The following is a 26,975-nucleotide window of genomic DNA, read 5'->3' on the forward strand; positions in this document are numbered from 1 at the left end:
AGAAAAATAGGAGGCTCTGGAAAATAATGCCAGTTAAGGGGTTTTCAGATTAGTCTGCTTGAAAGGAAATGGGTAAACAGTGATCATCTGAACTCCATGAGAGCAATAAGCACTTACAGGGTGCAAGAGACCTGCAGATGGGTGCTGGGCACGGAGTGAGCAGCAATGTTAGGAGAGGAAGGAGGTAAGGAGAGACTAGAACAGCTTCAATTCATTTCTACAGATGTACTCGGAGAGGTGCAAAGCGGAACTTTTCTGTGCACTGCAAGGAATCAAAAGCTAAAGAAAGTCCCATGATAGGACTTAGCAGAAGCTCAGCACAAAGAAATAGAACAGGCATCCTTGTACAAACAGAGAACTGCCTGACTCCCAGATACGGGCTTTACAAGCACTGCAGTCTGAACACTTGGTTCCATGGCTGAGCTGGGCAGGTCAGTGGCTGGAGATGGGCACACGGCTACCAAAGTGCTACCCTGCTCTGCGTGAAGTGTCACCAATCTTAGCTCCTAAAAACATAGCACAAATCAAAAGCCCAGCTGACTTTTCCAGCTCTTTGCATCCTGCTGCTGCTGTGGGGCGCCATGGGATGGCCTGGTATGAAAGGGGGCATAGAAGCAAAGCGCCCTGCGGAACAAAGCTGTTGTGTCTGCGCTGCACTCACATGACCTCTTCCTTAGGGTAAACAACTCTGGACTCCTGAAGCAGACCTGGTCACAGATGGTTCTCCAGTCCCAAGAATCCCAACTGATCACAAAGATGAAAGAAAACCCTAAATGCTGAGCGGCCACAGCAGGGAAGGCCCTTTGTGCAGGTAAAAGCAATGTCTAGACTGAACACACTGCCTTCATCATCACTTATCTACTTATTTATTCACATTTACAAAGTTCCTTGTGAATGTGTCCTCAATGAAAAGGATGATCCCATTTCTTGCTGGTCATCACCTGTCTGTACAGACAGTTTACTCCAGAATGACACGACAGCTTAGGATCTGGCAGGCTCTGCTCATCCACAAACCCAACGCCATCAGCATGCTCCTCTTCTCTCCCCTCTTCCCACTCCTTTTCCCCTCCAGGACTGCTCTGCCTCCTCCCATTCTCCTTGCTCACAGACCCAGCTTTGGTTCCTTTTGCCTCCTTTGCCCTCCCCAACAGTCCCATGCACAGACAATCAGGTCCCCTTGCATGGACAGGTTACCAAATCTAGCAGAGAAATCAGGCCAAAGGCTGTGGGATTTCCACGGGAAGCACTGAGCACAGTTAACATGAAGCAGTACTACCAGCTCCACCTAGAACAAGTTTTCAACTTTTGCTGACACAGTTCATTATCTTACAAAACAAATTGCTCCAAGTGAACTGTGACATTAGTGTGTGTGATCCTCCAGTCGCTCAGGCTATTAATGTTTAAGATGTAATTAGAAGTAAGGGTAGAAAATAGCCTTTGCAGAATATTTTTCAGACCATTAGTTGAAAGAATTTTCCACGCAATTTCTCTCTGGCATTTCTGAGTACAAGGGCCTTCTCTTTATCAAGTGCTCCCCACTCCTGCAACTCCTGCACTGCTTCACCTCAATGCAAAAAGGCCAAATCCATCTTACTCTCTGATCCATGAGTTCCTCTTGGGAGCCTGGCTGTTAAAGAATTGAAGAAGGAAGCTGGGAGAAAAAAACACAACAGGTTATGGAATTGCTGTCTCCTGTAGAAATTAAACGTACTGATGCCATCCAGCAGCAGAGATGGTTTGCTCATTAACACAGAATCGTTTGAGTTAGAAGGGACCCTTAAAGGCTGTCCAGGCCAAGTCCCCTGCAACCAGCAGGGTCACCCACAGCTCCATCGGGAACGTTTTGCCCATTTAACCAGAACTCTTCTGCATGAGAAATTCTTCACATCAATCCTCTTTGCTGAGCGCTCATCTTGGAAATCAGGTACCTCGTGCTTCCTTGCCACCTGGAATGTTCTAGCTGCAATGGATGCTTGGAAAAGACTTCCAGCTTTTTGCCTCCTGGATCACATTACTATTAGTATTTGTGCTGGAGGAGAGGCTAAGGAGACTTAGTCCACTAGGGAAAAAAAAAGTCAGAAAAATTCAGAAACAGGAAGAGCAGTGGATGCAAAGCAGTGTCTCATTCTTCTTTTCCCAATTTTCCACCGAGTGCTTTTTAAGCATCATCTTTCCATTTTCAAATCAGGAAGCTGCACCTCATGTCAGCAACTAATCAAACAACCAACTAATCAAAACTGACAACAGCAGCATCCCCACCTAGAATAACTCATCAAAAACATGCCAAACTCAACCACAGGAATCTCGATAGAATAGGATCTTTTTCTTTTTTTTCTTTCCATACTAGATTTCCCTCCAGAAACATTTGAATTTTTAAAGCAGCTGGGGAAGGACTGGGGGCTGCCAACAAGCACAACCTGAGCTGTCAGAGCCCTGCAAGTACTCCAGCACAGTGCTGCAGTACAAATGCACCCTGCTCAAAATCCAGTTGTGCCAACAGACCGTCAGCTCCCCTGGTCACATAACCCAACCTGGACAGAGGGAATGAGGCTTTCACATGAGTACAACCCTTGCTGATGCCTCCTCATTCTCCCTGTGAAGAGCCAGTCTGCTCCAGCTCCCCTCCCTCCCTCCAAAGCTGTACATTTCTATGGGACTGTACATGGCTTAGTGGGCATTATGGCTACAGGTTGAGGGCTGGACTAAATGATCTCAGCAGTCTTTTCCAGCCTTAATGGTTCTGAGAGGGGTCCTGATGTTTTGGATACTTAAGTCAAAGTCAGCTTCAGCACAGGAATGAGCCCCTGAGCCCCAGTGGCAGAATAAGCCTAAAATTAAGCAGGTGCACAAGAATTAAAGATGCAGCCCCTGCTGCACAAAGAGCACCGCTATCAAATCTCTGTTCCTCTACAGTGTTTTCTGTTGGGCTGGAGAAGCATGCTCTGCAGCTGCTTTGAACTTCATGTTTACGAGACACAGGTTGTACTTCTGACAGCAGACAGGTTTCAGTTAGTGGTTTCCTTTCATCCAACTGGGCGGCAATCTGAGAAGCTGGCATGGATTGTCCTCGGTCCTTGGACACACATACATTTCCTTGTAAAGGTACATGCAAGCTGCTAAACCAGGCACATTGTGGCACGCTGGAATATTCATCTAGGTCAAGAATTTGTTTACACAAATTCTAAAAATGAATTTGTCTGGGGGGAGAATGATCTCTGTTTGGAGCATAAAGAAACATGGTAAACATCCTCCAGAGCAGGCACTGCTGCCTGCTGCAAACAGCAGAGAGCTTGTTTGAGAGGCTGCTTTTTTGCTGGTTGAAATGCCAAAATAGAAATCCACCAGGGGATGATCCACACCATAACCCACAGAAATGCTCATCCCACATCTCCCAAGGCTCGGGACTAACTTTAAAAACAAGTAAACAAACAACACCTGCAATTCGCCCAGCTTATACCTGCTATCCGAGGCCAGGACAAAACCACCACCAAGCTCCTGGATACCCTGCTCCATTGGGCTGTTCTCAGCTACAAACGTTGGTGTCTCACGTGAGCCATCCAATTCACCAACACAGGAAAAGCTTAGGCTTGATCTTGGATTGCTAAATCCTGGCAGATGCTCTCAGTACATCGATCAAAGTTTGAAATTCCAATATACTTCGCAGTTTTAAGCTGTGGTTTAAGGAGAGATTGCTGGAGAGGAACAGCTTAACGTGCTTTCACTTAATCCCCTTCTTCATCCCTGAAGAAATATACACGTGTATATTTCATACATACAGCCATAATAGAAATTGGCAACTCTTCATTACACAAGTTCAGCACAAAGGGATTCAGTAAATAAATACCCCTCCCAAGCCCACAGAAGCAGAGAGAAAAACAAGTGTGAAATGAATACCTTGCATACACAGCTACTCCAGCATGACTCTGGAGAATGCCATTTATTTAGTGCTTACAGTCTGCTCAGCAACATGCAAGGAAGAAATCAGATTGCTGGGGACCCTTCAAGGGAGTAGGAGCCATGCAGTCAGAACATCATCTTTGTGTCATGGAATTCTCCAATTTCACATGCTCCAAAACCAACTGAAAGTAAATGCAGACCGTGACTGTGGAGATAGGGTTTGTTCAGCTTCAGAAAGGCAATAGATGTGGAAGTAGAACTGAAAAAGGGAGCAGTAAGACTTGTAAAATGAAGAGGAAAACATTTCGGTAGAATACAGTGATGGAGATCCCAGCATGGGCAAATGAACAAAATTAATGCAAAGAAAACTGGGGATGTCTACTTTCTGCCTAGGTGGTATGTAAAAAGATAGGAGAGGGATTATGGTAGAAAAGGGAAAACAACCTGGTTTTTATGATTCTCTGGAGGAAGTTGGCTGCTGTCAGACACCTCTTAAAGCTAAATGAGGTTGGTGGAGTCAGGTTTGGATCTAAAAAACACTGCAAATCTGACTGACCTGTATACCTGTACATCCTACAATGAATGCGGCCACATTGTGATTCATACTTTAGGATTTTTTTTTCTGCTAATAAAAAATATTACCAGGCCCCAATTTTCTCAGATACACCAATGCCTCAACAGAACTGGATAAATCCAGATTAACACAGACAAGAAATTTTCACTGTTATTGTCCACTGTGGTTGATGCAGCAACGTCTCCTTCATCGCATTACTGTGCCTGAGCAGGACATCGGTCACCTACAAGGAGATGGATGTACAGGATCCACACCAGAAACCTTCAACAGAGCCCTCAGGTCCGTGGTAGAGGGCATGCATGTAAGACTGCTCAACTGAACGCTGTGACTGTAGATGAGCAATCAGCTGATTGGGGCTGCACGACTTTTAAATAGGCACCCAATACATCAGGAAATGCAATTTTGTGTCAAGGTTATTTAAATGGCACTTAAAGCTAAGAGCTTAAATAAGTGCAGTGGTGAGGACTTGGTATGGGAATCTGTCAGAACTGTGAGTTCTGGCAGTGGATTAGAATAGAGAGTAAAGTAGCAAAAAAAAAAAATGTATATTTATATGTATTTATAAATATATCCATTTTCTTTTGGATTCAAGACTTCAAGAGAAGCTTAAGAGCTAGAAGAGGGGAAAGATTCCTGAACAATCGCTGTCACAGGAGGGAACTCAGAAATCATCGATTCCTACAGCTCAGCGCGTGAAGAGTCTGTAAGCACACATCAGGAGTCAAGATCTAATTAACATAACCTACACTAACACCTTTTCCAAATGGAATAAAAGATCTGGAAGAACAGCTGACTTGCACGTTTATTTCCATCACTGCCTGGTGGTTTACCAAGGGCATCAGCCATAAGAGCAACATGTGGGCACCTCCGTGCGGTAATACAACCCCCTGGAAGCAACACCCTTCAACTGCAGGTAAATGTCATATGCTTTCTTGCTGCCTGCTTGTTTCTAAAATGCTCTGCATCCTCAGCTGTGCAAGTTCTGATGGTAAAACATATTTCTGGAAGGTGGTTACAGCTGAAAGACAGATTTACTGATGACGCAGTCCAAAAAGATGAGAAGTGTTTTTAACCGCAGGGGCAGAAGAAGAGCGGGCATGCCTTTAGCATTATGCACTGAGTATCACAAGACAGAAATGCTTCTGCCAAGGGAAGCTGGAAATGCAACTTGCTCAACTTTCTCATCTGTAAGCTGCATGCAAAATATGAGTGCCATGGTCAAATAAAACATTCTACCATTTTAGGCGCATTGCCTAATTAGAGGCCATTGTTATCTGAGAACACTGTTTTTGCAGCTGTCAGGAAATTAAATAACCCAAGGGTAAGTTGGAATTAAATGAAGCTGTACAAACACATAGCCCAGCTCTGAAATCCTGACTCTGACAAATAGCTCCTCTGCTTTCCAAGGGACTAAACATCTAACTGGAGCACACAGCTATCCTTTTCTATCAAGCCACAGGATAACGTGATCTCAGTCCTTCTCAGTGGCTGTGTAGGCATTTAGAAATGGGGAACTTGTGAATCCATATGTATGCACAGGCACTGCCTTCCCTCCACTTAAATAATCAGCACCTCCTGAGGAAAGACCTTCAGTACAAGTGCTCACTAAGAGAGCAATCAAGGGCTGATAAAAGGAAACGCTCAGACAAAACCCCCCCCCCCCCCCCCGCTTTCCTCTCTTTTTCCATTCGTTTCTCCTCTTGCAATCCTCGCAACCTCAAACTTTGACAGAAATCTAAAATCTAAGCTGGTTACACTTTTACAGCGACTTTTTAAAAATTAAACACAAAGGAGAGGTGCATTTCCAACAGGACTGGCACCAGCATGTGAAACCTACAGAAGTGTCACAGAATCACAGAATCACCCGGGTTGGAAGGGACCTCAAGGATCATGTAGTTCCAACCCCCCTGCCTAGCAGGGCCACCAAACATCCACATTCAGATCAGGTTGCCCAGGACCCCGTCCAACCTGGCCTTGAACACGTCCAAGGACGGCGCATCCACAACCTCCCTGGGCAGCCCGTTCCAGGGCCTAACCACTCTCCTTGTGAAGAACTTCCCCCTAACATCCAACCTCAATCTTCCCTCCTTCAACTTGGATCCATTTCCCCTCGTCCTGCTGTTGTCAGCCCTTCTGAAGAGTTTACTCCCCTCCTGGCTGTAGGTTCCCTTCAGGTATTGATAGGCTGCAATGAGGTCACCCCGCAGCCTTCTCTTCTCCAGGCTGAACAAGCCCAACTCCCTCAGCCTGTCCTCATAGGGGAGGTGCTCCAGCCCCCTGATCCATTGGAAAACATGTTTATGGTGCCCTCCCTTCTCAGCTCCCCGCATCAGCAGCTCCAACTGACAGCAACGGACCTACAGACTGCTGGGAGGTGCATCCAGAAAATCCTGTTTTCACACTCGTGTCTCATAAGAGGGACTCAAATATTTGGAATGCAGCGGTAAACAATGTCGTCCAGTTTTGAAAGTCGCTGGAAACACGGGCTTGTAGTTGAGGCAAAAACTGAACCGTCCCACAGAAATATGTACTCAACCTCCTTTGTTTACTGGGTTCTTCGTATGTGGAAGAAAAAAAGCGACTTCTTATTGAACAGGGGTATCATAGGACAGGAAGCATGAATGCAATCCAAAAACAAAGCATCATTATTATGCTTGGCTAGAAACATGGCAAGGTGGATTCCAAAAATAATCACTGTGTTCCCTCTCAGTGGAGAGCCGAGTTGGGAAGGCAGACCCAGGTTGGGCTCTGGTCTGCATGCAGGAAACCAGGCTGCTCTCTTCCTTCCTATTCACGGGACAACGCACTGCTACTCATGAGCAAACCTGGAAAAACCGAATCGCAGCTCGAGGAGCTGGAGCCTGCTTGTGAGAAGGGAGGAAGAAGCAGAGTTTGGTCTTTTCCTCCAGTGAGCCATAGAATCATAAAGGTTGGAAAGAGCTCTAAGGTCATCTAGTCCAACCAGCAACCCACACCTCTGACAAAGCAAAGGAGCACAAAGTCTGGCTCCAGTTGTGGTCAGCACGCAGATGTGTGCCATGACCAAGAGCTCGGCTCTTCTCGAGCTCTGTTTGCTCCCAGCACCGCTCACAGCTACACAGTGCTCCACAAAGCCCTGTTCTCCCCAGTGACATCCAGGGCCCACAGGCTGGAAGCACCACGAGCTCTGACAATCAGACTATGGGAACTGCAGGAATCACAGAATCAGCACATTTTCCACTTCCTGACAGAATTTTCCCCATGTTTCAAAATACCTTGGCCAAGCTCTGCTCATAGGAGCCAGGGCCAGCGGCTCAGGGCACTGCTGTCAAGGGAAGCACGCGGCAGGTGCTGCTGAGAAACCAAAAACACGAAGAAAAGATGAAAAAAGGGCAACCAATGCAGTTGGGCTCATGTTTTCAATTCTTTCGCTATTTTCAAAGAAAACAGCATAAGGAATTCTTTTTTTCTGCATTTTCAGAATTGCATTTCAGGCGATATTTCACAGGGCTGACAGAGCAATGCAAATAATTACATTCCAAACGAGGCTTGAAGATGGAGCCACTGCATTCCTAACAGTTGTATGACTGTAACCTTGAGGCTATGTGACTTAATCCCAAGCAAGATTAAATACTAAGATATGAGATTTTAAAAAGATTATGCAATTTTTCTTTTCTTTTTTCTTCTTTTTTTTCCTTTCCACAAAAGGGTGATTTTTTCATTGCAATCTCCAATCTGTTCCACTGGAGGGATGATTTATTCAGCAGGTCTGCAAGCGTACCCGTTGTAAAAGGTTCTGTGAATCCTTTGGGACAGAGCTACCTCAGTTGTTATTTATCACAGCCCTTGCCTGTTACATTATCAAAGCATTTCTACACGTTTACTAATTAATCTTTATAAGGCCTGTTCTGAGGTGATTTAATAGGATTATCCCTGTTTTTCAGACGAGGAAACTGAGACACAATAAGAGATTTATCCAAAGTCAAGGGGAAAAGCCTGCAGCAGCCCTGGGAGCTCCAGCTCTTCCTGTGTCTGCAACAGCAAATGAGAGGCTTGTTTCCCCACACAGCCCTTCCATGAATCCCGCAGATACCTGATGATCACCAGGCCAACATCCTGAAAATCATGGCTGGCCAAGGAGCCAACATCTCCTTCCCGTCTGCTTTAATTCCACAACAACTAGCTCAAGGCATCCAACCTCCTCCCATCCCCCTCAGAAAAGGCCTGTTAGCTTGGAGTCAAACCCGTGCAGCAGCCTCTGCATTCCCAGGTAAGAAACAAAGAATTCAATTGATTCCAGTAACAGAAAGACCAAAACAAGGAGACACATTGCACCTAGATTATCGGAGCAACATCTGAGCCATCAGTAGCTCTGCAGATCTGATACCAGGGCTGACAGAAAGCTGCTCTATCACCAGTCCCTCTTGGGAAGGTTGCTCAGATACAGGCAAGCAACCCTTAAGCCCTGCCTAAAAAATAACTAAATAATAATTAAAAGATCCACCAGTGCAACAGCAAGCAAATGCCCAAATGTTCTCTAGTGGAAACAAATAAGCAGGGCTGCTAGTTCTTTTTTGAGCTCCATCTTGCTTTTAGATACCAACCTAAATCATTTCAGACAGAAAAGCATTCTTAAGGCCCTGCATTCACCAGAGTGGGTTGATGAGGGCAAGCCACAGGTATCTACGTGCTCAGCTGTCTCAGGCTTTGGAAAGTGTTAGGAAGCAGCCAAGATGGAATAAGTTTGAAGGAAGAAATCATGGTACAAGAAGAGATGTCTGGGCTTTCTCACCACAGGCTGTGAAACAAAAACAGACACTGATACACACCCATCTGCAGGAAGAAGTGGTGAAAAATCTTTAATATGCTTGTAATATTTCTTTAAATAGGAGCAAGCAGAGAAACTGGACCAAAAGCCTCTATGTGGCAGGTTACCACAAGGAATAGTATGTGCAAACTCACTCGTGTGTGCGCAGCGATGTTCCTCTACCCAGTGACACAAACCAGGCCTTGGAATATGACACACTTCTTATCCTTCCTTCCCTTCCCCCAAAAACTGTAATACCAAACCTCCCTGCCTCTCAGGAGAGGGCAGAAATCCCACATCATCACAGCCCCCTAACATGCATATTGATCTGCATCAGCACTGCAGTAAAATCCTTCCCAACCAAGCACGTATTTCTCATTAGCCAGTCAAGTCCCCATGCTTTTAATTTGTATTTAGGTCATTAATACCACATTACTTAAAAAACACCAAACAACCTGAACAACACACAGTATAGTCTGGCCAATACAGAGATCCGAAAGACTGTGCACGTGTTTAATAGAGAAAAACATCTTCTGCCTAGCAACCAGCCAGCTCTCCTGGCGGGCCAGGGGAAGGAATTCAGTGCTATAAATGTCAGCAGGCAAATTAAGCCATCATGCCTGAGATACAAAGGCCCAGTCACTGGGCAGTAAAAAAATTAAAGGAAAAACAGTTATAGGAGAAATATTAAACAAACCAAACAGATGCATCTAATAGCTTGCTTCCCCCACTATCTTTAAATAAAGTTACAGATTGCTCCCAGCTAGATGGGTTCTGTGCTTGCACTTATTTATAAGCTGATTTCTTGCCCATTTTATATACAGGATGAAAGAGAAAATGCTGAAAGCAATTTACCATTTTGATGTTATTGAAAAAGGGAACTCAATGCAGTATTAAAGTATGTGATGGTCCTGAATCCAAGGTCAGACAGGGAACAGGTTGTCTGAGGATGATGGTTATCAAAACACAGCGCTGCCAGCAGGAGGGCTTTTCTCCTTTTCATCCTTTCTTTTTATTGGAACGAGGTAAACATTTTATGAATTCTGACAAAATCTCTCGGCCACTTCAGCTAGTCGAGTTTTTCTTTCCAAACAGTTCCATTATTCTTAATGCACTGGGCAATTTACTGTGAGGTCTGCACTGAGATTAGGAACCTCTTCATTCGAGATGCTGTGCAAATACACGGACTTCTGGCCTTAAGGAAATTGCTGTCCATTTGAGGCAGCCCAGGAAGGTTAAAGGAAGGACTGCTACCTCCTCTTTGCAGATGAACTCCATCATAGGGATATGGAGCGTCCAAGGTCAGTGCAGCAACAGGCTCTGTGTGCTCCCAGGAAGCCTTCAAACTCCAGCCACTGCCTTTCCAGGGGTCTTAAAAAGGGACCATCATAAATGGAGCAGAAACTGAGAAAGCAGATCTTGCTGCCTTCTAGATGTAAAGCGACTATCATGCCCCAAAGGTGGCACAACAGGAGAACTCCTTCTCCCTTAGGTCCCAGCAGTGGTGACTCTGTGAAGGTCCTTTCCAACTGTCCAGCTTTGTTTCAAGCAAATGCAAGAGATGCAACAAAGAAATACCTGGGAGTAACCCACAGACATCTCTCACCTTCATGCAACCATCAACTATAGGCTACCCCTGGTGGGTTGTTCCTTCATTTGTGTTCTTGTCCTGAAGGCAGCTTTGGAAGAGTGTTAATTCTTCCTTTTACACTGTGCTCTACAGTCAGAGACATTATATAAAAGGAGAGGCTAGATGAATGGCATTGCCAAATCAGAACTATCACTGAACCTAGCAGTGCATTTCCAAGAGGAAAAAAACCAAAGGATAAGCAGAACTGCAAACAAACAATTTGAAGAAACCAGCATCAAAAAAAAAGATGAGAACAACAAAGTACCCAAACTGCCCCATTCCCTGCAATAAAAGGTCCTGTGGGTATAGGTACAGAAGATGCAACAAGATAGCTGCTGGGAATATCACTGAACAATGCTGCTACCCCACCTGCCCCCCAAAACCACATCTGTGCAACATGGTCACTGAGAACACTGCCCTCACACAGGAGGACCCACACAAAACCCTTCTGCCAATCCATCCCAGCACCTGCCATGAAAGGACACTTCTATGCACTGTCCCAGTGTAACTTTGCTGCATAGAATTCTTCCCCATCAGCAGGCCAAAGTCCAAGAAATGGCCACTGGAACAAATGAGGTTCTGTGCAGATCTAATCCCCCACCTCAGCGCCAAGGAATTAAAGCAAAGAATTAGGCTGTGGCCGTTCCCTTCCAGAGCAAGGAATGCTTAAGCAGGTTACAGCTTTGCACTGCGGATTTTTTCTGGGAAGGAGAAATAATGACTCGGTTGCCAGCCCAACTCACTTGTTTCTTGCAGGGAAACAAGCCTGAGGATTATTTTTTGACAAAACAGTTAAGAATGATTACTGCACGTCAGTGCGTTTGAAGTGTTAACCTCAAGGATTGCTGGAGGTGCCAGCATTTCCCCAGCTTTCTTCTCCCTCCAGTATTGTTTGTGCTATGTAGGACAAGGGGCCTGGCCAACCTGGCAGGCACTGGCTAGCAGGGCAATCCTCCTGCTGCTGCCACTGCAAAAATTCGTAGAGGTGCCTGAGAAAGAAAGGTTCTGATTTCCTCTGGATGGTGAAACACTGCAGCACGTGGAAATGGATGCCCCGTCCCTGGAGGTGTTCAAGGCCAGATTGATGGGGCCCTGGGCAGCCTGGTCTAGCATTAAATGGGGAGGTTCATGGCCCTGCGTGTGGCAGGGAGTTGGAGATTCGTGATCCTTGAGGTCCCTTCCAACCCTGGCTTTTCTGTGATGGAGCAACAGTGGGGATCCCAGCAGGGCTGACCCTGAGAAAGAAGCTTTGAACATGGTGGTGACAGTTCTGAAAGATTTTGGACTCCCTACAGGAATGGGGTTGTTAGGAGAGTTAGAAGGGTGCACACAATGCAAGACTTGCCTTCACACCAACACTTCCCAGCAAAGAGAAGGTGATGAAGCTGCTGTCCTGTGACACTGTTGGCTGTGCTGGTTCGTGCACCTGGCTCACTGGCCTTAGTGCACCCCCTCCTTCCCCTGCACTGCCTGGAAGATGATCTTTGCTCCTGCAAAGCTCTGCTTTAACACCCCATCTGCACACTGCACATCTGACCAAAGGGATGTGACACGCTGCCAAAACCACAGCCCAACGGAAGCTCCAAGGCTACTCTAAGCATCAGCACTAAATTCATGTGCATATGACAGCCAAGGCAACAAAGTCAGACGGGTCCAAGCAGAGAGGACGGCTGCTCTGAAGTACGACAGCACTGTCTGCTTCCCAAAGATAACCCAGGGCAGCAGCAGGACACACAGCCCCACAAGGACATGGCATCCTGGCCCCAGGATTTGCTCTAAGCACAAACAATGACACACAGAGCAACACAACCTCACTGCTGATGAGCAAATTGCTGCTGGAGCTTACCTTTGTTTCAAGACAGAGTCATTTCCAGGGAGATAAATAACAGCATGGACTGGCAATGGCAAAGGCTGTGCAGGGCTGCTGGCCATCCAGGCTTGCCACCAGTGACTGAATTGAGGAATCTATTTGTATTAACTGGGAAAAGCTCTGCCACATAGTGCAGTACTTAGGAAAAAGAAAAAACAAACAACTTTCCTCTTACTTTGGTGAATTCTCTGTTATTATCAAGCTCTTAGAGGAACGCTTTGCATCCTGTTGTAATGGGGAAACCAAATTTGAATTGATTTCCCCCAGCTGCCACCCGTAATAGAAAGGCCGATACTATCAATAGCAGCAATAAAAGGTTCATGCATACGCCACCTGAACAAGCACAACAAGAGGGATGCAGGCAGCAGGATCATTTGTCACCCCTTCTTTTGGGAACAAAGTCAGGACATGTGACTTCCAAGCAAACCTCACAACTCCCAACTCACAGCAGTATGACTTCCAAGCAAACCCTGCTACTCCCAATTCACAGCAGTAGCTGTAAAGATCCATTCACCTATTGTCAACATAGTGATTATTTTATGTTCAATCCACCATTATTGTATCCCAAAATGCAGCAATTTATCCTATGTTTACGAGTACTCCTGAAACAGAAAGGGGAATAATTCAGCAATGACACTGATTATAAAACTTCGACTCTGTACTAAATAGTTTCTAATTTTCTCCTCAGGATCTGGATATGACAAAACCATTGAATGTTGCAGTGTTGCAAGCAGCTATTGACAGTTAATTCCCATCCAGGAATGAAATCCTCCTCTTTCATATTTTAATGAATTTTCTCCAAACTGGTAATATATGTGTAGACTTTGAATCCAAACCACAGAAAGCAGCCATTGAACACAAATAATAATAATTGCACACTTCCTCATGCCACCATCTCAACAAGGCTCCTACAAACAAAACCTCCCCACACAATAAATGGTATTACAAACTATTTCCGTTTGCAAAGCCAAACTATTCTCTCCGTCAGCACTTGCCTGCAGCACCAAGCACACACCAGCCACCTTCCTTGACACCCAACCGACCAGCTCCACCAGTGACATCAGCCATGTCCTTCACCACGGTCCACTGATCATGCCCTTCACCCCATGGCAACGATGGTACATTGAGTTGGGGAGAGGTGGGTGAGAACAGGGAGAAGTCACAGCTTTCAGTGATGAACCAAAGTAGCTGATGCACAACTCTATGGGTGCTGGGAAGGCATGGGGATGATGCAAAGTGCTCATCCTCAGAGCTCCTTATAAAGGTAGAGTGGAGGAACGAGTTGGAGACGTGAGATGTGGTGTGCTCATAGAGGTTTGGGCACAAAAGACAATTTTAACAAGATAATACCAGATGGCTTTGCTTTTTCAAATATCTTTAGGCTGCTCATTGAGATTTGCGTGTGTTCTTCTCTCGGCATTAAAATACATTCATATTCTGTGTGCGAGACACCTTGTACAGCACAGCAGCACAGACAGCGTGCTTAAGTGATCAAAGCACCTTTCATAGCTGTACCACCAGCACTGACAAACAGCCCTGTTTTACAAACACTTTACCTTACGATCTCAGCAAGAAATGACATTTTCCTCCTCCAGCCCCAGGCTGGATGCTGAAGAGGCACATGTTGGCACTCACCTAGGAAGCCTTCTTCATCCACAATGATGGTGTAGTCCTCGGGGGTTTCCGTGAGGCTGAAGAACTTGCACCTGGCAAAGGCAAACAGTGGAATGTGATTAGGTAGCAAGGTGAGCAGAGCTTGGTCTTCCATTTAAAATAGGTAGTGCTGGGGAAAGAGCCATTGGCTGGCTGCACAGAGCAGCCCAAGGCATTCACAGACACAGATTTTATTCCTGGCTCAGCTGTTCACGCTGTGTGACCCACATTCCCTGCTGCCTGCCTATGCACAACGGAGCTGGTAAAACACTTATTATTTTTATGATTTAGTTATTAGTTACTTTTCTTAATCACCACATCCCTTAAGGCGTTCTGTCACAGCCCAGGAGCTGCTGTGTTACACCAAAAGGCTTTTTGCTCACTGCCTGCTCGCTCCAACACCTTCAAAAGCCTCCCCATGAGTCACACATGCACCTTCCCTGTTTGTCTCCAAAGCCTCCTGACACAATGAGGTTTGAAGGCAGATCTCTCAGCCAGATCACCTTGATTCCCAGTTCGGTCCCTGTCCCTTCATTCAGATGGCAGCCTCTGTTCCTAGGGGAGCTCAAGGTGAAAAGAAAAATGGCAGCAAGCCACCAAGCACAAGAGTGCAGAATCATTACAGTTGGAAAAGACCTCTAAGATAACCTTGCCCAGCCATCCACCTACCACTAATACTGCCCATTAACCACATCCCTCAGTGCCACATCTCCATGCTACTTCAACACCTCCAGGGATGGTGACCTCACCACCTCCCTGGGCAGCTGTGCCAATGCATCACCACTCTTTTGGAGAAGTTCTTCCTAATATCCAACCCAAGAGGTTAATGCCTTAATATCCTGCTGTCCCTGCTGTGTGCTCATCTTCTAATACCCAGACCACACGCATCACGGTCTCTCCACCTCCTTCAGTGCTGCACACAATGTCACCCCTACCACCAGATACAAAACAAATGTGACATGAGATTCTTCCACTGCAGACACCAATAAAAAAAGCCTCAGCCTTAAGGTTTCACATCACAGACAGCTGAAGGAATTTTTTTCCTGACATGCACCGAAGTACGGCACAGCAACGTCTGCTTGAAAAAAGATGCCCCCTCCCAAAACAAGAGAAATGAGAGGGCTGCCACCCTCTCTATCACCTCACTGGGGAAACGAGGAGAAACAACACACAGCTCCATCAGTGACCTGCATGCAGCCCGCAGGGTGCCACGTAAATGGATGCACTGCACAACCTGCCTTTACAGACTCATCCCGCTTCCTTACAAGCATCCGTCACGACAATCAAGCATGACATCCTCCCTCCTAGCACAGATGTATCACTATAAAATACAGCAGCGGCCCCACCACAACAGAAACCACAACTTAATTATTTTGTGTCATTGGTAATAGCTACTGTGACAGCCACATTTACTAACTCAACTCGCTCCAGGAATTGTGCCAAGAGAAGCAGAAAGCAGTGGTAGCCCATTTTTTTAAATTCTCATTGCTTAACTGCACGAGGATGCAACCTGTGACAGGCGACCTGGGTGGCAAGGATTCCTGGGATTCTGCTCCAGGTGGCTCCCCAGAGAGATCAGCATTGATCAATTATGGGGTGAATTCCCTGGACACATTGCTGAAATGAAATTATTCGCCATGCCAGCCCATCCAGTCACAGGCATGCTGACCAGGGGAGAGCTAAGAAGAAACATTAATACTGAAAAACAAAATGAACCCCTCAACTCCCCAAACTACCTTTCTCTGATCTGCAATGATATTTATAGAGCAATTCTGTTCCAGAAAGGTAATACATGTCTGTGTGCACACACTGACCTGGCAGAAAAAGTATTAGCACTGACAGATGCCATTTTCCTAGTGCACATCTAAAAATGATGATATTTAAGGGATATGTACAGATGAAATCCCGTAATTGCTGGCTCAGAAAGTGTGTCAAAACCTCACATCTTCATATATCAGCACCAAGCCCAATCCCCACCTCACAGCAATCCTGCAAAAAGGTCAGCAGCACAGAGAGCTGTGAATTTAACAGCACAGCCTTTCCAGCAGCCCACAAAAGACCATCCTTTCTTGGGCTATACATTCACATCGTTCAAACCAATTTGGCATTTTTTTTTTTTCTTCCCCAGGGAAAAGCTAAAAATGAAATTGCAAACACTGTGTGACAAAATATGGCACAGAAAGTTATTATTGCATGCAACCAAAGCCCACGTCCTCACCCTATAACCCTGTGTCCCAGCACAGGCCGTGTAAAGACCTGTGCCCACTGCCTCAAAGCATCAGTGCTAGAAGGAACCCAATACTGTATTTCTTTTCTTGTGCCATACTACATGCTCCTCTCCCATTCAAACTCTTCCAACCACCCCCTTCCTCTTAGAAAAGCTGAACATCAACACCAACTCTTATTCTCACACCAAAGCCAAGGAAGGAAAGGAAATGCCCTTTAACCACGTTGAGACATCAGGCAAACAGTACTTCTCTAAGTACGTGTGGAAAGCATATATGCAAAGAAGAAAATATTTTTAGTTCCCTAATAGCCAAACCTCTGATAGATCCTTCTGGATTCCTGCCTTCTTCATGTTTCAGCACATTTGCATTTCAGTGCTGTTGCTGACTTCGACTGCCTGACAACATATGTCTTTTTCTGGCAACGCAGCAAATGTAGACCAATCTATTATTAGATTAGATCTTTGAAACTGCAGTGCTTACACTGTGTATTTAAGCAATACCCGAGCTTGCACAGAGGAGGAAAGCATGTGTAGGACGCAGCAACAGCATCGTTCCCGTTTGCAAACAGCACTTAAGTCTCTGTAGGAGAAGCGAGCAAGCAGTGAAGTGGGCACCAGGAGCAAATCCTGGAGGTGTTTGTTCCTCAGGCCTCCCCTGAGCACCAGGAGCCCAGATGATGTCCCCACTATGGGGGGTCCCACAAACAGGTATGTCTGTGGGAACACCACCATGGAGAAAGTCCACCTTAGATGGTGAACCACAAGACAGAGAGTCATTATGGTTGGGAAAGACCACTAAGATGACCAAGTCCAACCATCAGCTCACCCCCACCATACCACTGACTCTCAGTGCCACATCTCTACAGTTCCTGAACACCTCCAGGGACGGTGACCCCACCATCTCCATGGGCAGCTGTGCCAACCAACACACCATCACTCTTTGGAGAAGAAATTTCTCCTAATACCCAACCTGAATATCCCCCAGTGCAACAGGAGGCCATCACCTCTCATCCTATCGCTGCTACCTGGGAGCAGAGACCAATCCCCACTCATCTTCTTTCTGGCGGTTGTAGAGAGTGATGAGGTCTGAACAAATACGAAGAAATTTAATCTGTTGAGTTTTATTCCAGGCTGTCTTCTGATTTTAGGTGAGAAGGGATTTATATGCTTCACTCTGTACATTATCATGGTAATACACACGCTTAGTGCAGAAGGGCAGTCTGATGCTAATCGCCTCATTCCTGGTGATCTTCACTTTAGTGCAGTTCGATAAATCACAAGAGCTGGATTCTAGTACAGCATATGAAACCCACTTACAGCAGCAGTAAGTTGCACTTGTGCTGCTAATACGTTTTGACATATTTGTGTAATATTTTAAGTACTTTACACCATCTAATTACTAGACTACGCAGTCAGATAGCACTGGAAACTCCAAGCAGTTCGTATGAGCTGCTGAACAAACAGAGGAAACACAAAAGATGTCGAAGCACAGCTAGAAATGGTCAAAGGACAGCGGTCACATTCCTTGCAGCCATTAGCTGTGCTCAGACCTGCAATGCAGACGTTAGCAAACACAACCAGGGGCCGCCTGCAGAGTCCCCACGATAGCAGAGTTTGGGTCGCTACAAAAGTTAATCATTTTCAAAAGCAACACAGAGCAAAACTCACAGATCTGTGGCCAAGGAAAGCAAGTGTTCATGAGAAGACATAAATTCTAGGAAACCCTACAGCCTGTGCTGTGTCAGAACTTTCAGCACAATAACCATGACCGTCTTGTCTAATCCCTAATAATATTAATGACAGGTTAAGCTACAGATTACACTGCTTGCAATTAAGAAGGGGGACCTTTGGTTAACCCATCTCCTTGCGACTTTTGTGCAGCTGGAGAACTTATCCAAATCCTTTGTTTAGGCGTTAAGACAGCTGGGAACACAATAATAAAAAAATGATCTGTATCACTGAAAGAATGGATCGAGGACAGACACAGAAAGGATGCCCTGAAATGCAGAAAGCAGGAAAGGAAACAAAATCTTTTTCCCAGAAAGATGTGGATGCACTCAAAAAGACATCGATCCGAAGTACAGACATGCAAAAAGTGCCAGCTGGGTGTTCAGGTACCTGCCTTCCTTAAACCAGTACCAAACCACGGTTCTGATCTTCATCAGAACAGTTCCACGTGTTTTGGACCACAAGAGCCCAAGCAAATCAAATTACTGCTGCAAATGAAAGACCAGCACCACCTTGGAACAATATGGACTGGTAATTATGGCAGCATTTCCACTTTTCTGGAGCCAGACTTGGTCACTGCAGACTTCCCAAGCTGTGGATTAAATGAAGCTACAATATTCGGGTTATCTCGCAACATAACCACAGCAGACATTTTTTTGGTTCTACAAACACACATTGGCATTTATTTTGTAGGAGTAGCGAGGTCTAAGTCACAGTGCTCTCACCAGTCAAAGCACAAAGTTTGCAGTGTTGCTTTCTAAAGCCGTTTCTTGGGAAATAAATTTTTCCCTCATTTGTCATGACAGCATTTTTTTTTTTAAACACAAGCAACTTGGCTGGCTTGTTTTTCAACAGACTTCCACCATCGTATTTAGATAAGATTCTGTGAGTAAATCTGTTTTAACTCGACTTAAGTGTAGAAATAAACTCTTGCCAAATGCAGCGAGAAAAGCCAAAGCTATGCTGAAGTAGTAGCAAGACAAAGTGAAGAAACGAAGATGTGTCACATGCTGGGACAGACTGGGAAGCTCTGCTTTGTGAAGGGAACTCTATGAAGGAGATGAGAAGGTGCGAGTCCACCCAAGTGCAGCTCTCTCCTTAAGCCACTCTGTCCAAAGAATGCGGGCAGGGTTGGGTTCCCAGCCCAATGCAGATGTCAATAGAAAGAAGCCTGTAGTGCTTATCTGAGATGCACTGCAGGGAATGGAAATGCAGTTTAAGACTACGCAAGTGTTACTGTGCTCATCTGTTACTTGTGCAACTCGGGCATTCAATACAGCATTTTCTTCTTGAACTTAATAACAATACAGAAGCCACTGACTTCAGGTGCAGACACACTAAAGTTAAGACTTCTCCAACATCCAAGGCTCGTCCCAGGCATGGATCCGCAGAGTAATTTACTGACCTCATGTAATTAAAAGTTATTCTTAGCACACATTTTTCTTCCTGGGTCATAAATTAATTCAAACGAGCTCTGCTGTGCAGTTTTTACTTCAAACGTCACTGCTCACCACCTATATTAGCACACAGGGCAGCACAAAAAGCCTGGATCTGAACCTTGCTGCTCTGGCTGGTGCTCAGATGATGCAAGCGCCAGGTGCTTGGCAGGATTCCCTCCTTCCACATGCTAAGAAAGTCACCCAGTCACCTCCAAGTGGTTCATTTGCTGTTTGGGACTCCAGCTTGCAAAGCACATGAAAGCTCCCTCTGTGAATCACTGAACCACAGAACGGCTTAGGTTGGAAGGAGCCTTAAAGATCATTGAGCTCCAACCCCCTGCCATGGGCTTGGCTGCTCCCCACCAGATCAGGCTGCACAGGGTCCCATCCAATCTGGCCTCTGGCACCTCCACGGGGCTGCAAAACATAGGGGCAGGAGCCTACAGCAGGACTGCACCCACACTCCACCTCACTTTGTGCAACTACAAGCTTAACTCTACAGGCTTTAGTGTTCTCACAGGGTGTTTATAGGCACTGCATAGGGGTGCTCATAGGATTTGGTGGATACGATGTGTCTGAAAGCCTGTCTGGTGCTCACAGAGGAAGCAGCTCTTCGCCTGAAAACTATTAGAGTTTAACAATCAACTAGAGCAACATCATGTCAATCTTCCTGAAGTAAAACATATAATAATAAATAATGGGATTACCTCACCTCTCACTTCTCATTCATCATTTTCTTTTCTTCTCTCCCATCTCACTTCCCAAAAATGTGCAACAGAATTGAGGGAAAAAGTTCTGGATGAGTCAAAACTAGGAAGTCACCTTCCTGTAGTTTCAAGTTGAAACACTTTCTTTGGTATTAAAATGTAATTTAAAAAAATCATGCCAGCAACAAAACATCTCATGGAAGCCACCACTTCATCCTGACATAACTGAGCCTCTCAAATCACAGAATGACTTATGTTGGAAGGGATCTTCATTGAGCTCCAACCCCCCTGCTGAGGGCAGGGCTGGCAACCACCAGTTCACTAAATCTGAAGGAATCCATGAAGAATTTTCACTGCTTAATGCTTTCTGCTTGGGAAATGCTCATTCACCTCTGCACAGTGGATGACAGGGGCAGAGGAAACCAGCAGTCCCGGCTCAGAGCTGCAGACAGGAACAAGATCCTCCACTAATCTTAGAGGTTAAAAAAGGAAGGTATTGGAACAAAAAAAGAGGCATTTCTCTATGCTCTAACCACAAGGGACAGAAATCAAGATAGAATGACCAGGTTGCTCATTTTCTGTTATTCTCACACACTTCAAGAGCTGTTGTTTAATGCTGGCCACTTGGCACCAGTTTTCCTTCCCATCATCACACAGCAATTCTGAGCCCAAATCCATCAGCCTACCAGCGGGCACGAACCGTGTTCAGCGTGTACCTCTGTGCCTCATCTGTACAGAAAGCATCAGCACAACTCCTTGGAGGCCACCAGAGCCATCAGGTCGGTAAGAGGTGCTCCTCCTCGCCCCGAATGATCTCCCGTTTTCTCACAATAGAGACATTTGACAACTCTGTGCCTCCTGAGTCTCACACAGCTGGGTACCTGGCTGCAGCCACGGCCATCAAGGCTTCAGCAGGCTGCCAGGTCTGTGGCCTAGGGTGTGCATTTGGTGCTGAGCCTTGGGCACAAGACACAACTCCCAAGGGCCTGGCATGGAATGAGGAGTCTTTATCTCACATTTCCCATGCAACAAAGCATGCAAAGACAGCAGATTTTCCGTTCTGAGCACCAAAAACAAGGCTGGGAAAGCTGCTGTCCTCCAGCCATCGCTGTTGATGGATGCGTATCGTGCTGCAGAACCTCAGCCTGAAAAGTGAACTTCCAGGGACAGTCGCAAATTCCTAATTCTGTAAGGAAAACATCAACATCAAATCAACAACTGCAACAACAAGCTCTCAATGTTCACAGAAATAGAACCGAAAAAGCCCAGGACTTATTAGCATGGTTTTCTGGTCTAAGAGGAAGCCACAGAAATGTTTTTTGTCTGTGCAATTCACTGAACATAACCCAGTTCATGGTTTGCACTAACTCTCTTCTCAACCCTTCGGAGTTTCATCAAACTGGCTTCATTCAATACAAAATGGGCAAAGGGGAAAAGCAGAGGGCATTTTGCTTTATAGAATTCTGCCTTTAAGGCCTTTATCTGAAGGAACAGCAGCACAGTGTCTGTGCATCACACAAAACCCCCATTAGGACCACCTCGCTACGCCTGTATGTGTGTTTCAGCCTGGGCTCTGGGCACTTTCCTGTAGCTCTGTCCCCTAAAAGTTTACTAGGAGCAACTGGGAGAAGGGATTACGATCCTCACAGCACAAACAGCAGTGTCACAGCCCTCACACCCAAGAGACATCAGAGCAGCTGATAACAGAAACATTCAGAAGATAAAGCAGCCCTTCAGTAACGTGCTGCTCCTGGCAGCTACGTGAGTCCAGGCACAAAGCAGGCTGCAATCACTACAGCAGCTCCTGCTTGGTACCAACCTCCTGGCTCACCAGGGCTGTCCCAAAGCTGCAGGCATGCTGTCCTGAGCCTACAGGCAAGCCTATAAATTACACCAGAAATGCTGCTTTTTTATTGTTTGGTTTTTTTTTAAACGGCACCACCACCACCACCACAAAGCATCGTTAGCAATAAAAACAGAACTCAAAAAACCTATCAGTGATGTTGGCTCCAGAGGCTCTAACCTAACACCTTGCTTCTATGGGATGGGCCAGGACTCAGTTTCCATTTGCAAAGCAGGTCTGTGAGCATCCCTGTTGAGAAATCTGGCAACATAAAGCCAAAGCAAAGCTCGTCATCCCCTCATTTACTGTGCTAATGGGAATTAAATGAGCACCTCAGGCATCGCTTCACTGATATTTTATTGTTCTTTCTCCAGCTTTATTTTTTGAACAAGCATCTGAAATAAAGCAATAGAGCAGCAGTAAAATGTTTGAATCCTCAAACTTTCAAAAATCATAACATTATTTGCAGAGTTAAAAGCTATTACCTGAAGTGCAGCACAGTGCTTCCTGCACTAACTTCCTAGGATGATGGCAATAGTGCACATCACTTCTTATCTGAATGCTTTAATTTGTTCCTTGATTCTCCCCCGAAGTATCTTTACCAATATTGTTTACAGTTTTACCACTGTTAATGGCAGGGAAGTCGTTTTTCAAATCTCCACAGAGAACCAACAAATGCTGACGTTGAGATGGCAAGGTCTTTTTGTTTTGGGACAGAATGCTGCAGTGAGATCTTGGAAGGGAAGCTGGAGCATTAAATGGAAAGGAAGCTCCATTTGTGTGCATTGGAAAAGGCTTCATTTATTATCTTACAATTAACCAATTGATCCAGACACACCTTTTCCTCTTCTCTCTCTGCTGTTCCAGCTGCCAGCACTGTTAACAGCCCAACTTATCTACACAGGAGATGCACAAGCTCTTCTTTCCACTGGAAACAGTCCCTCATTTATTTAAGCAGAAGGGAACTATGCTTTAAAAGCTTTTCCTTTATAGCAGCAACAGTATCCCCAGGTCAGCCTTTCATTATCGTAGCTGAACTTGCTTTCAGCCCAACCAAGAGAGGTGGAGCGCAACAAAGAGTCCTGAACAACCACAAAAATATCTTCTACACATCAGCAACTGAGTTGAGAAACGCGTTACAGATGTGGGTGTGGGACCTAAGGTTTGCAGCTGAAAACAAGGCATGATTTAATGTACAACAAAAGCTTGTGAATACATTTCACTGATTGGATCCAGAAGGATTATCCTGTGAGGACAATGCAAACGCTGAGAACCAACAAAAACTGAGCCCAGCTCCCTTTCCACACCAGGCACTGCACATCAGTACTACCCAGACTGGGTCTCCTCTATGTTACTCCTCCAATGCTCTCTGCTGCAGAATATTGACTTTGAAATCCTACCAGCAATAAAACAGAACCAACTTTCTGTAAGTGGAGCGCTACTACACATCCAAACCCAAATATCTAGGGTATGGAGCAGCAATCATTGTGTTCAGCCAAAACCCAGCCATTATTGTGTGGGCTACACTGAAAAACAGACTGCAGAGCATGTGCTTTTTATTTCAAAGATAGGAGAAACCCGGGCCGACTCAACAGGGGCAAGAGGTTCTTACAGTGCTGCTCCAAGACACAAAGGAGGGAAGGAGGAACAGCAAAGCCGCCGTGGACTGGAATTGATGAACTTGTTTCCCTGCAGGAACCATAAATACAGTTTTCCCAGCATGGGACATAATAGTTCTCCCACAGATTACTAAAATATATTTCCAGCGCTCAATATAGAAAGCGAGATGCACAAGAAATGTTTGCAGCTTCGATGCAGGCAGTAATTGAGAACATGTGTGGCAGGGGGATTGGGGGGGAGGAGAGCAAGCCGGGCTCCATCCAAACAGAGCTGCAGGAGGAACACATTACAGTCCTCATCATTTTCAAAGAGCTTCCATTTGTGAGCGGGTCCCAAACCCCACACTATAACCCTGTCCACAGGGGAACGCTGTCTGTGTCTGCACATCAAACCCAAACTCAATGCACATCAATGATTTAAGAGCCATCGCTGAGCTTGAAGAAAAAAAACCACCCACAAGCAAAGGGGTAAAATGTATTCCAAGAATTTTTATTTCTTTTTTTTTTTAATTCTTTCCTAAATAAATCAGTATTGACAACCCACAAGGTTTTGGCTTTGGAAATGTCAGCCAGTGTTATTTTTAAAAATGCTCTTCCACAATGGTTTTTTCTGTATCAGCCTCTTCAGGCTGCCAAGGAAGAACCTGTGGAACGGTGAGCCAGCACCAAAACTCTCCGCAGTCCTACCAGACCCAAGAAAAATATGAGTAACTACTGAGTCATTATTCAGCAAGTGAGCGTGATGTGGGCTTGAGCTGAATCCTGCTCTATCCAAAGGCTGCCCCTTAAATCCAGCAGTCAGACCATCCCCAAATCAAGAGCCAGAGCCCTGGAAGAGGTGAAGTCCACTGGCAATGCAGTGTTTGGGTCAGAAACACAGCCAGATTTCCACTATCTGGGGACACTCCTAGGGAGCATTAATCCCAGTGATAGGAAAGCATGCATTAGGAGTACAGTTTTTTGTTAAGATTGTTCAGCTTTAAATAGGTGACGAGAAAACAGGGTTCTAAAGCTCAGTTTGCACCTAAAGATCTTATAATGCCTGCCGACTATAGCAGGTGAAATGCAAAGTCAATACATGGAAATTAATGCATACTGGGGGAAAATAATTTTAATTCTGCATGAAGAATGACAGGCTCTAAATGAGCTATTACCACTCAGGAAAGAGATCTTGGAGACGCTATGGGCTGTTCTCCAAAAGGTTCAGTGACTTTCAGAGGCTAAGAGCACAACCAGGCAGGGAGCAAAGAACATCTCATTACCCCAGTGCACAAACCCAGCTGTCAAGTACTCCACGACCCAGCCATTCCAAGGCTGCCAAATGGGCTGGAATCGAATTGGAAGAAAGACACAGAGGGGACCCAAGGGTGATCCAAGGTATGGAAAACTGGACAGATGGGGGCGATCCAGCTGCAAGAAGCAGTGGTGAGAGAAGTGGTGAGAAGCAGCGGTGTGGGATTACAGGCGATGTTTAATGGCCAAGGTGATTAAAGAAGAATTATTCACTGTCTCACAATATGCGAAGTGGGACCTGTGCCCTCCCTGCCTTTGGGCATGCATCCTACAAGGGCTCCTCATGTGGAGCTGCCACCTTGAGAGCAGTCTGTCATTCCTCTATTGGGATGGCAAGGAGAGAACTGCCAGAACGGTGCAGTTAAACTCCTCTGCTGTTAAGTTTCTGCTGCAGATAAATCACAGCCTTCAGCCTAGAGACAGCCACAAGATTCAACTCCTGATTCCCAAATTCTGACTTCTGACCTCATATACTTCAGGATGGGCAAAAGAGCAGCCAAACACCAGGTGAAGCCCATTATCCAGACAGATCCTCTTCTGGCATGGCTCTCACAGGTGATTAAACTCATGCAAAGTTAAGTGAGATGAACTGTGCAGGGGAAGAGGGATAGGACAGAACGTAAGAGGAGGAAAGCTGACATTTTAGTTCTGAGCTTTCAGCTACCAGAGATGGGTATGAGCTGTCATCTTAGTCAAATTTAAAAGCCTCTAAATGGCAGCAGCCTGTGTGTTTGAAAGGGGCCTTTAAAGTCTATGGGAACGAATACAACACATTTAGCTGGGAAAACCCTTCCACAAGCAGACGTAAGAAGAAGTTTGAGTAGTTCTAAGTAAGAGCCTGAGGGCATAGACAACATCTCTCCATTTCCAATTGTTTTGCACTAGATAGGAACTCTGGAAGCAAAAGGAAATGCTGTGCCTTAGGCACAGATCTACCCATGCCCTACCTCTGCTTTAAAACATAGATGAACCAAGTGCAAAATCACTTTAAATACCACTTTGAATCACCATTTCAGTTTGTGCTTTACTGCACTGTCCATTCCTTGCTTCCCCATGGAGAGGGAGAGGAAGAGGAGAGGAAGGAGGAGCTACTTTAGTAACCGGTACAGACCATGAGAATGTTCTCTGCAAACACACAACCAAAGACTGCAGAACGGCCAGGCCTGATGAAACCCAGCAGGCTGGAATCTTCTGTATCCTGTCCTCAGCAAGTGCTGCATGGTATAAGCATTACAACAGATGTTAAGAAACTACAGCAGCAGAATAGCAGTTGACAAAGATTTGCAAAAAATGAAAATTGTGAAATCCCCAGCTGGTGTGAAAAACAACCAACCAACCTATACAACCTCCCTCTTCTACGGGCTCAGGGAGGAATAAGTACTTTCAGAAGAATTCAAGGCTGGAGTTTCAAAAGACATCTCCGAAGTGTGAGACTGTAATGAAGAATAGCCTTGCATCTTCCTGGTTTGGTGCTGATGCTCACCAGAGCAGAATAAGGTAAGCAGAATAAGGCTGTGCAGTGTCAGCATCACTTCCTTCCCTGGGAATACTTCTGGCTTCAGCAACTGCCAGAGCCCATTCTGCCAGACATATCCCAAAACAAAAAATTCTGAGCATGATCATAACGTAGAGAATAAATTGGTTTGTCTAGGTTCTAAATACAGCTTAATGCTTCCTGAACAGTCCAGTGAAAGTTCTATTGCTTTTCA

At 45.5% G+C, this 26,975-nt stretch overlaps 2 protein-coding genes across 2 annotated transcripts in view; one reads left to right on the plus strand and one right to left on the minus strand.

The window, feature by feature from the left end:
* Positions 1-26,975, plus strand: part of GTF2I (general transcription factor IIi) — a 184,828-nt gene that overhangs the window by 102,783 nt on the left and 55,070 nt on the right. The window lies entirely within an intron of this gene.
* Positions 1-26,975, minus strand: part of CASTOR2 (cytosolic arginine sensor for mTORC1 subunit 2) — an 89,911-nt gene that overhangs the window by 22,808 nt on the left and 40,128 nt on the right. The window contains exon 2 of the mRNA XM_052688498.1: positions 14,393-14,463. Within this exon, the coding sequence (XP_052544458.1) occupies positions 14,393-14,463 (71 nt within the window). The remainder of the gene's footprint in view (positions 1-14,392; positions 14,464-26,975) is intronic.

Source organism: Tympanuchus pallidicinctus, unplaced genomic scaffold, assembly GCF_026119805.1.
Source record: "Tympanuchus pallidicinctus isolate F22 unplaced genomic scaffold, pur_lepc_1.0 scaffold24, whole genome shotgun sequence".
NCBI lineage: Eukaryota > Metazoa > Chordata > Aves > Galliformes > Phasianidae > Tympanuchus > Tympanuchus pallidicinctus.